We start from the raw sequence: 10,329 nt of genomic DNA, 5'->3' as shown, positions 1-10,329 counted from the left end.
CGGGGTCTCCAACCCAACCCTGCAGGTTTTCTAGGTGTCTCACCAGTGGCTAAAGATCTGGAACAGCTGATAATCTGGACTAATTAAGACAATAATTGGTGCAATTAAGTAACTAAGAGATTAGCTGAAATGAAAACCAGAAGACACAGTAGCTCCCTTGGGCCAGGGTTGGAAATCCCTGCGGTAGAGGGATAAAACAAATTTCAAACAGACCACTAGAGCGTGACAAGGCATTTTAGTGCCCCGGGCAGGCAAGCATATTTGCCCCCCCCCCCCACCCCTCCTGTTTATTCCCTCCCACCCATACTGCAATGACTTAATGGCATGAAGCATATTCAAAAAGACATACAATCGCATTTCCATCTATAGTTAGCAATAGATAGAAAATTAGTTCTTGTCACAGTGATGAGTCAATCTGTGATCGATGCTGAGGAAGTGGCAGGTTTCCCTTTTCTAGTGAAGAGGTGCATGCGATCTTCAGACTGTTAAGATAAGAGGAAACATTGAGAGCCGCAAAAGAAAATGATTACTCGAGTGGCAATGCATTTGAGTCACCTTTCCGCCCGTCACAGTGCCCTTAGCACCCGGGGGGCTGCCCCGCTCTAGTTACAGCTCTGCAGACCACATACCCTATTTGCTACTTCAGAAGTGTGAACAAACTAGATTTGTGTTCTGTTAATACGACTGTTTGTATTTGTTGACTAACTTTGCAGTACACTGGAAGAAGTTTCTGTTGTACAAAATTGAATATGTTATACATATATATATATATATATATATACAGTACCGTGAAAAAGTATTTGCTCCCTGTCTGATTTTCTGCATTTTTGTGACTTCCTGGATGATTTTACATCTTGCTCTTGGAGAGATTTTGGCAGGACAGTCACTCTTGGGGAAAATTCACTACTGTCCCAAACTTTCTCCATTTGGACAACATGGCTCTGATTGTGGTTTGGTGGAGCCCCAGAGCCTTAAAATGGCTTTGTAACCCTTTCAAGACTGGTAGGCATCTACAACCTTTTTCTGGAGGTCGTCAGGAATTTCTTTTGATCGTGGCATGATGTGCCTCTAGAACCTGTGTGCTGACAACTTCACTCTGATGGTAAGGGCCAAAGTTAGTGAGATTTATATGGGGCAGGGCTGGCCCAAATCAAGCCTGATTGTTAACCAAAGTATTCAAACAGCTGACCCTAATTATCCCTTTAATTGGGTTGAGTTAACTAGAGGGGGGGGCAATAACTTTTTCATACCTGAAGATGTTTGATGACCTTGTTTGATTACCTTGCACACCAAACAAATGAAAGAAGCACCAAACTTTGGTGTCATTTTTTTCTCTCAGACTCCCTCTATATACTACTGCAACCCACAAAAAGATCTGACCAAACTTAATGTGAAAAATGTGCAAAAATGTAGAAAAATATATATATATATATATATATATATATATATATATATATATATATATATATATATATATATATATATATATATATATATATATATACTATGTAGCTGTATTTACAGTATGTGCTCGAAGATGTTTAATTGTGCACCTTTGAAGTCCAGAATGATGTGGCTTGGTTTGCTACTGGTCATATCTAATGTAATCAAAAAAGTTACTGTATCTTACATGAATGCATCCCAGACTTAAGATACAGGTGTGTGAGATTCAATAAATAGACAGAAAGCAGATAGAAATAGACTAAAAAAATAAAAACCCTCCAAAAATCCATTAATGCAAAACATAAAAGTTTTTTTTATTTTTACATTGAGTGAGACGATGTAGGGTCAGCTGCACTTTGCAAGATCATGTGTGAAACCGAAGCGCTGTGCAGGACGCAGCGGTGTGGAGATGATGATCATGCTGCAGCCACAGCTTCCTGAGAGGGGTGTCTAAAGGCTGGCCGGGTCCTGCTTCTCTGCTCATTAGCCCCCCTGCAGACCTGCCATCCCCCCAGAGCATCACTGCAGCCCCAGCCTGATGAGCGACATGAAGCCCCTGACCCTCCTGCTGGGCTTCACAGCCCTCCTGCTCTTTCTCACAGACGCCAGTAAAGAGATACAGTCTAGTCACGTTTCAGCTTGCAAACTGATCTTTATTAATGCATTATGAAGTTAATTGCACAGAATGTGTGTCATTACCTTGCAGAAACTAAAGTAATAGCAGAACTGTGTGAAAACGTCTAAGAATCTGAATCACTACGTGGTAGACTGTGGGCAAGATCATTAGCACTATTTATTACTTTTTTTGGAAGGGAAAAAAACATCAAAGACAATTCTAAAACAAACCAGAAACTATTTAAAATGAAGTCCCTAAGTGAAATGGCCGAGTTGTTTGCTTCTCGTTTGCTATCCTTATTGAGTTTTTCCTCTATGGAAAATGTGCAAATGGTGCTTTGGAATAAAGAGAATCCAACTCGCACTGTGCGATCGAGATGCTCATAAACCTTCTGGAAGCTGAAGAATAAATCTTGCATGAAAACAGAAACTGAAGTCGAGTGCACAGTTTGTAGTAGACTGCATGTAGTAAAAACATGGTGCTTCAGTAAAAATACTTGTTTTCATAGATTATCCAGCATGGTAACCACTATTCAAAGGATAATTCTTGTCTTCAACAATAGAGGAATAATAGACCCCATGTAGCTCACTGTCCAGGTTCCACCATTCTAAGTGCCATAAATCCTGTGTCTGTGTTCACCATTCTAAGATTGAAAAGCCATGGACCATGGCTCTGTGTTCTGTTGTATTTCAGCATCAGTGGACTCTAGGATTATAACTGGATGAGATGTAACTCCCCATTCAAAGCCATACATGGCCTCATTGCAAATAAAGGGAAGCCATATTTGCAGGTGGTTTCTCGTGGGGAAATCCTTTGTGATGACGGCGGCTCACTGTTTTCCAGGTAAGGGTCTGCAGTACTCTGAGCAGAGCTGAGACCAGCATGGGCTTTTCCAATTTAATCTGGAAAAAATACTCCAATATTCTTTAATGTCAAATCAGCTGGAAACCAAAGGTATAATTTGTATCATATTGCAAACAATTAACTTCTGCATGGAGTGTTTTAAAAGCCGATTCCTCTCATCTGGGGCATTGACATCTTTACTGCCGTAGTGGCGTTCCAAGGTTGTAAACAGACAATTAAATGAATGAATAGATGTATTGAATACCTGTCGATAAATACTTCTTAAAGGCAATTCTAAGTGACTCTAATGTAATTACGACTGTTTCATTTGGCTATTGGCAATACCTTTGACTTACTGCGTAACAGACCATGAAATAAAGTCACACTTGCTTTGCAGAGATAACACCTCCTGTAGCGCATTTGGAGATGTTTGTTGACTAAGTGCACCTCCACACCTCTGAGAATGACTCCCCCACACAGGGTGAGAGAGCGCAAGTGAGGGGGCATTGCGTAGAGGGAGGAGGGGAGGGGTCCTGGAAACAGGTGAGAAACAGACAAGCCATCGCCAAAGTCAGGCCGTTTACTAGAAACGAAAAGGGTTTGGGGATGAAAGACTATCAGAATCAAATACAAGCAGGTTGGGCGAGTTTACAAAAAGAAAACTTGTGAGCAGTTTCTTGTTACACATCAGGATCAGATAGATAGGTGTTTTAATTTGAACTTCACCACAAAAAAATGGTCACAAGGGGGTACTGCTTCCTGGGTTCCCATCACTTTCTGCACAATGCATTTTTCAAACTGTAACTGCAAGTGTCGTCTCCTGCACAGCAGACAAGAGTAACAGCATGAGCTGTGTAGTGTGTTCTTTTCATTTGAAATAAAACATGATTTATAATAAGTTCACATGCCCAGGCTGCTGAACCTGTTTCTTCGCCTCATTCTCTTCGTGCCCATGCAAAGTGCTCACGAGATTTCTCCTGAGAGTCAACCGTGCATATGAACTTACACAAGTTACCTTGACAGATCTGGAAGCATTTGAAGTTATTGTAGCCACATCCTGGAGGAGACTAGTTTGCTGAGGGTCGAATCAAATGCGTAAAACCAAAGCGCTGTGCAGGACGCAGCGGTGTGGAGATGATGATCATGCTGCAGCCACAGCTTCCTGAGAAGAGTGTATAAAGGCTGGCCGGGTCCTGCTTCTCTGCTCATCAGCCCCCCTGCAGACCTGCCGTCCCCCCAGAGCATCACTGCAGCCCCAGCCTGACGAGTGATATGAAGCCTCTGACCCTCCTGCTGGGCTTCACAGCTCTCCTGCTCTCTCTCACAGATGCCGGTAAGGAATTACCTCTCCTCCTCACAGGCTGGGAATGGGGTCAGTTTTCTTTTAACACAGCTTGTGTATTGCAACTGTCTTTCAGCGTCTTTCGATTCAGGGATCATCAATGGAAAAAAGGCTAAGGTTAATTCTCTGAGTTACATGGCATCTATACAGATGAATGGAAAGCACAAATGTGGAGGATTTCTGATCAGAAATAACTTTGTGATGACTGCAGCCCACTGTAACGTCAGGTAAGCACTACTACCATCTTGGTACATTTTATCAGATAAGCCATTTTAAAAAGTGTTGCCACATTTTCTTGCACTACAATGTCCAGTTCATTGATAGAGTTCACACAGTATCCAATTCAGGGTGTTATTGTTTTTGCAGTGGCAACAGCCTTAGTGTTGTTCTGGGGCCCCATAACCTCAATGACGTTCAGGATTCTCAGAGGTTCTCTGTGGCGTCCTTCACCAGACACAACAAGTATACCGGGAAACCTCTTCAAAACGACATCATGCTCCTTCAGGTACTGAACTTGTCATCCTGTATGATGGTGCAGCTGTTCAGTTGTTAGCACACAGTACAAACACTTCGGTGCAAACAGTAAGGGGCTGCCACATGTTTCTTAGCTTGTTTACTTCAGCCCTTTCATGAATGTAGGGACGGATTAAAAAAAACAACTCTCTCCTAGTCTTTGCATGGGGACACGTGGAAGCAGTGGCACTGGAACAAATCTTAAAGTGGGGGTGCTGAAAGCCATTGAACAAAACTGTAACCCCTTTATATAATGGAAGCCATGCAAAGGCAGGGGGGTGCTACCGCACCCCCAGCACCCCTAGTTCCAGCGCCCTTGTATGAAAGATGCAAATACATGAGGACCTCATATGAGGATGGCATTTTCCCCCCATACAAAACCATGGAAAAAAAAGTCAATGATAAACCTACTTATTATTTATAACTTTTTCAGCTATTTTCCATATTTCGTGCATGAAAGGCTCAAGGGGACTGTTGTCTATCTGTTTCTATTTCAGTTAAAGTGAAGCTGTGATTCTAGGGGCATGGCTACAGTGCCTCCCTATCATACAATTTGTTTTAAATTCAGTGCTTACCTTTTTCCAAATGTTTGGAGTTTTTTTTCTCCTCCTCCACCCCACCGCCTCCTTTGCAGCTGTGAGGCTCACCTCAAAGAAGGGCAGCTCCAACTGGCCATAAGACAAGATCCAAGGCCACAATGCTGCAGTAAAACACTACATCTAATAACTGTTACTGTTTCTAATCTTTATCTGAGCTGCTGCCTCGTTCATTCAATTTGTAAAGAAATTGCTTTCATTCCTGTTTCCAAACAGCTTAAACCCCCAGTTAAACTGAACAAAAAGATGAAACTGGCCACTCTCCCAAAAAAAGAGAAACAGCTAAAGAATGGAACCAAATGCATCGTAGCAGGATGGGGTGTGACCAAAACTGAGAAACCGACAACCGCCAACCTGCAGGTCGTTGATGTGACTGTAGTGGACAAAGAAGAGTGCAAAAAGGTGTGGAATAAATTCAAAACCGAAATAACGGCTGAGATGATCTGTGCTGGAGGCTATAAAACAGACAAGGGCGCTTGTCAGGTGTGTACTGCAGTACATTTTACTGATTAAACTCTGCTTTAGAAACAGACAAAGAGCACAAACACTTCCAGAATTGCACACAATCAGGGAAGGAAATAAGACTCCTAATGCGTAGCAGTTTCTCCCATTCCAGTTTTTACAGTGAGCTTGATTAGCCCCAGTGTATCGGTAACAAGCACTAATGTGTTTTATTAAGTTCATTATAAAACCAGGAACGGCTCACCCTGCTATGCATTGTGAGTCTTATTTCCATTCCTATATAATGGCTGTATTCATAAACCCAGTGGTAAGTTTACATCATGGAAAGAACTCCTTCATGCACCTCAGTGATTCTATACTGTTAGCAGGTTTTCCTTTCACAATACAAAAAAACAAAAACAAACTAGTGCTGCTTACTCTAGATTGAATATTCACACTTCGTTCATTATTTCTGTCTTTTAATCGCAGGGGGATTCGGGCGGTCCTTTGATGTGCAATGGAGTAGCAACAGGAATCGTTTCGTTTAATCGTGGTGGAAACTGCAACTATCCAGATGTTCCAAATGTTTACACAAGCATTTCCAGCTACCTGCCCTGGATCAAGAAGATTTTGAAAAAAGCAAACTGAAGCTATGCCTCCATTCTCTAGTGCGCACTTGAGCATAACTTTTGGCCTGAGCGAGTTCAGCAACGCAATAAAATGCATCTTTGAGTAATTAGATTGTTTTTTTTTATTTCTATAGTCGCTTCGAATCAGCCAAGAATGTGGTTTGCTTTTGTTTTGTATGTATTTTAATATGGAGTTTGTTAACTGTTAATGTTCCTCTATAAGAGAAGTTTTGTCATTATATTCCAAATCAATAAATAAAGCCAATTATGCAATATGTCGATGTATGTCATTAATTAAATCAGTCTATTAGATACAATGCATCCAGATGTATCTCAAACCATACATACATACATATGTAGATACATGCATGCATACAACGCTTGGAAACAACAAATGATTTACAGCAAGACTAGGGGTTGGGATTGTATTGCCCATTTTTCCTCTCTCAGACCTTTATTTTAAAAAATAATGCTCAATATTTTAATAGACATCTCACAAGTAGAATCGTCCCCCGAAAAGTTCCCCTTTTTCTAGGAAAACAGTACAGCTGGGGACGGGGAGTTGTTGCCGGATAACTTCACTCAGACTACTTGCTCACTAAATATCTCAGTATCACTGAACAGATAAATTGTCTTAAAAAAATATGCAAGAGACTTTAATGAACTGCTATAGTACCCCAAAAACGCCAATGAGAAACGACTGGGTATGACTTTTGTTCTTCAATTTACCTTCGAAAATAGATTTCTGGCTGGGTCTATCAAGATATTTAGTAAGGAGTCTGAGTGGGGAAACATGGACACTACAGAGGGAGAAACACATGCATGTGTGAATGTTGGATACAATGAAGATGCTGAACGCATGATAATCCCACGCTGGTAGTTTCACAAGAAGAACCACACCCAGAGTGCAATGTGCTTCTCCCTAATCTTTGAATCGGTCACATTACAATGCGAGTCACACACTGAACTAACCTTTTGCCAGCCACATTCCTGTAGAAGTGCAAAAGTTTTGTTACTGGAAAAGAATGTTTCAGAGATTTCTGAAACGATGCTCGCTGTGGTCTCGGGAAAGAAACATGTGCTTTGACTTTACTTAATTCTAGTAAGGAATTGCTGGAACACAAGAGTCAGAAGAGATTATGCTCTTGTATTGCAACAGCTAGCATACTTTACTGCAGTGACACTGAGGAATCAGTCTGGACTGCATCGATCTGTGGATTTCTCAGGAAAACCACACATAGTAGGTCAATGCCGGTGATCTATAATAATCCAGATGTGGCTTATCCCAGCAGAGTAGCATTTCATCCAATCAACCCCTACCGTTTCTTTAGACTACTGAATAGATACTAGCAGAATATTATTGATGCTTCACTGAGAACAATGAACCTTTAACCACTGAGTTTTAAATAAGTTTTTTTTTTTATGACTAAAACTATACAATTTAATTATTTAACTACCACCACACACACACACACACACACATAAAGTACTGTGAAAAGCTACAAACACTGTAAAACTACTGAACAAAAAGAGATCAAAGCCATATCTACAGCTCTGCCGTCTTTAACCCTTTCACTTTGTGTTGGTCTTGCATTTCTCTCTCACTGCGCTAGAAAGATTAATTCATTAGAGCAGAAAACCACATCAAAAGCAGGAACTTGCAAGCAACGGTTTTTCTGATGTGGTTAAAGTCTTGCTTATCGTGAAGACCACCCCTTCTCGTTCTCGGGGTTCAGTGTGGTTTCTGTCTCAAGCTGCAGCAGGCACTCTAGAATGGTCAGTGGCAGGTTTGTGTGAGAAGCCATGAATGGCTGATAAATAGAAAATTCTTGTGAAGTGTGCATGGTCTCATGATAGCATGCTGTGGGTTACTTTGCTTTTTTTTACAAAAATACTAACCTTGACAAACGTCAGAAACAAAACGTTCTCATGATATCAGACACCCACGCAGAGACAGTCCACGTGTGCAAAGATGCAGCTACCAGTCCATGCAAGCTAAAGCAAAATGAATCTGATCATAACTGATAGATAAGTACAGTGTAGGCACAGTGGCCTATCGAGGAAATGGAAATAAAATGTGTGGGGGGTTGGAGGAATGCCTTCAGGCCCACAGTAAAGCTGCTTGAAAAGTTTTCAGGAAAAGACTGAAAGCTGTTCAGGACCTGAGTATTAAACACAGGAGGTCACCCTGCTGATTCACCACAATGTTTCCAAGAATAATGCCATAGGCCAGGGAAATAAGAGGAAAGACCATGAAAGCTAAAAGCTCTGTAACACAAGTTCTACAGTGAGTGGAATCTCTCTCCCACCAGATTCACCCAAATCCCTCCGCTTTCACCAGATTCCAAGTCCTGCTGCAGGAGGACTTTGTGCTGACTGTAGCACACTGCAACGGGCGATCCAGCCATCAGTGCAAAGGACTGCTCTCTTACTTAAAGCACAACTTTGCACTGCAATTTCAGAAGTGTTTCTACTTTCACAAATGCATTTATTATTATTATTATTATTATTATTATTATTATTATTATTAGTGAGTAAGTGTGTGGTGCCCTGCGATTGACTGGCGTCTCCTCCAGGGTGTAGTCCGCCTTGCTCACCATGGCTCACTGCGCACCAGCGACCCCTGTAGTTTGGCCGGGCGCCTGCGCGCTTGCCTGTAAGCTGCCCAGAGCGGTATTGTCCTCCGACGCTTTAGCTCCTGGGTGGCTGCATAGTGAAGCCGCAGTGTGTAAACAAGCTGTCGGCTGACGGCACACGTTTCGTAGGACAGCGTCAGGCGTATATCAGGATCTACGAACGCGCTAAAGGGGCTTTCAAAGGTTTTTGCGCGGTATGTAATGCTACATAACGGTAATGGGCATTCGAAGATAACGAATTAAACCTGTTCTCACATCCTGAGCAGCGATGCTGGTTATTTTTAATTCACAGCTGAAACCTTTTCTTGACATCTCTGATGTAAAACGCATAATATTCTGATATATTACCACCTGCTGGACTTCCGAGAAATTACATCTAAATTCTGCATTAAACACAAGAGCCTTCAATTACAACAGGCATGTGCATATTATTATACATAGCAGTATAGGCAAAACTGCAAAGCAGGAAGCAAGAATCTTCAGGAAACCCTGCAAATACAACTGAAGAGATGCTTGTGAAATAAGACACCAGGGTGTGTAATCAATCGGTGAATGTTTAATTAAGGCACAACAAAAGCCAAGGTGATCGGTACTCGATTCATTGAGTTACTAATAACTCCACGTGCCCGTGCTGTTTTCAGGGGTACTCTGGCAGGCCGCTGTTTTTTGAAGGTGCTTCTGTGGACGTGGTTTCCTTTTCGGGTGCAGAGTGCGGAGACCCCTCGTTCCCAGACGTTTACACGCGGATCCCCAGTTATAAAATGTGGATTGAAAAGATGATGCGCAGGAAGTAATCTGGGGAGACGCTGCCAGCGTCCAGCTACAGGGAATCAGAGCTGTAATATTCAGGGTGTTTTTTTTTTTTTTTTTTGGGGGGGGGGGGGGGGGGGGGGGGGGGGTTGGGGGTTGAATACATAAAATTGACATTTTGTTGGCCATTAAATACCCGAAAACATAAGATCAGGTGCCCGATTTTCCACTGTGGGCAATTTGCCCATGTAATACATGTACTGTGGTTGGGGCAATTATCCTAGGATTTGCCCCATAAAGAAGAATATGGGACACTGAGTTAAACACTAGTTGACATTACGATTAGAGAAAGGGAGTAGTTTTCTAAAGACTTCAGGGGTGGACATATGACTCCCATTGCACAGCCGTTTCACCCATTCCAGGGTTTAATACAAGCTTGATTAGCCCCAGTGTACAGGTAACAAGCTCGGGTGTGTCTTATTAAACTCATAGTAAAACCAGAAACCAGTGGGAGTCTGAT

The 10,329-nt window shown here is 42.0% G+C and overlaps 1 protein-coding gene across 1 annotated transcript; it reads left to right on the top strand.

The window, feature by feature from the left end:
• Nucleotides 1-4,076: 4,076 nt before the first annotated feature.
• LOC121301038 (mast cell protease 1A-like) lies at nt 4,077-6,679 on the top strand. The gene is made up of 5 exons (XM_041230124.1): nt 4,077-4,235; nt 4,321-4,471; nt 4,611-4,749; nt 5,570-5,836; nt 6,284-6,679. Exons 1-5 carry the CDS (start codon nt 4,175-4,177, stop codon nt 6,440-6,442), a joined length of 777 nt encoding a protein of 258 aa, XP_041086058.1. The 5' UTR covers nt 4,077-4,174; the 3' UTR covers nt 6,443-6,679.
• The last annotated feature ends 3,650 nt before the right edge of the window (nt 6,680-10,329 follow it).

This window comes from Polyodon spathula, chromosome 26, assembly GCF_017654505.1.
Source record: "Polyodon spathula isolate WHYD16114869_AA chromosome 26, ASM1765450v1, whole genome shotgun sequence".
In the NCBI taxonomy this organism is placed as follows: domain Eukaryota; kingdom Metazoa; phylum Chordata; class Actinopteri; order Acipenseriformes; family Polyodontidae; genus Polyodon; species Polyodon spathula.
Note: the sequence above shows the minus strand (reverse complement) of the source record. Positions and strands in the feature narration are given on the sequence as shown.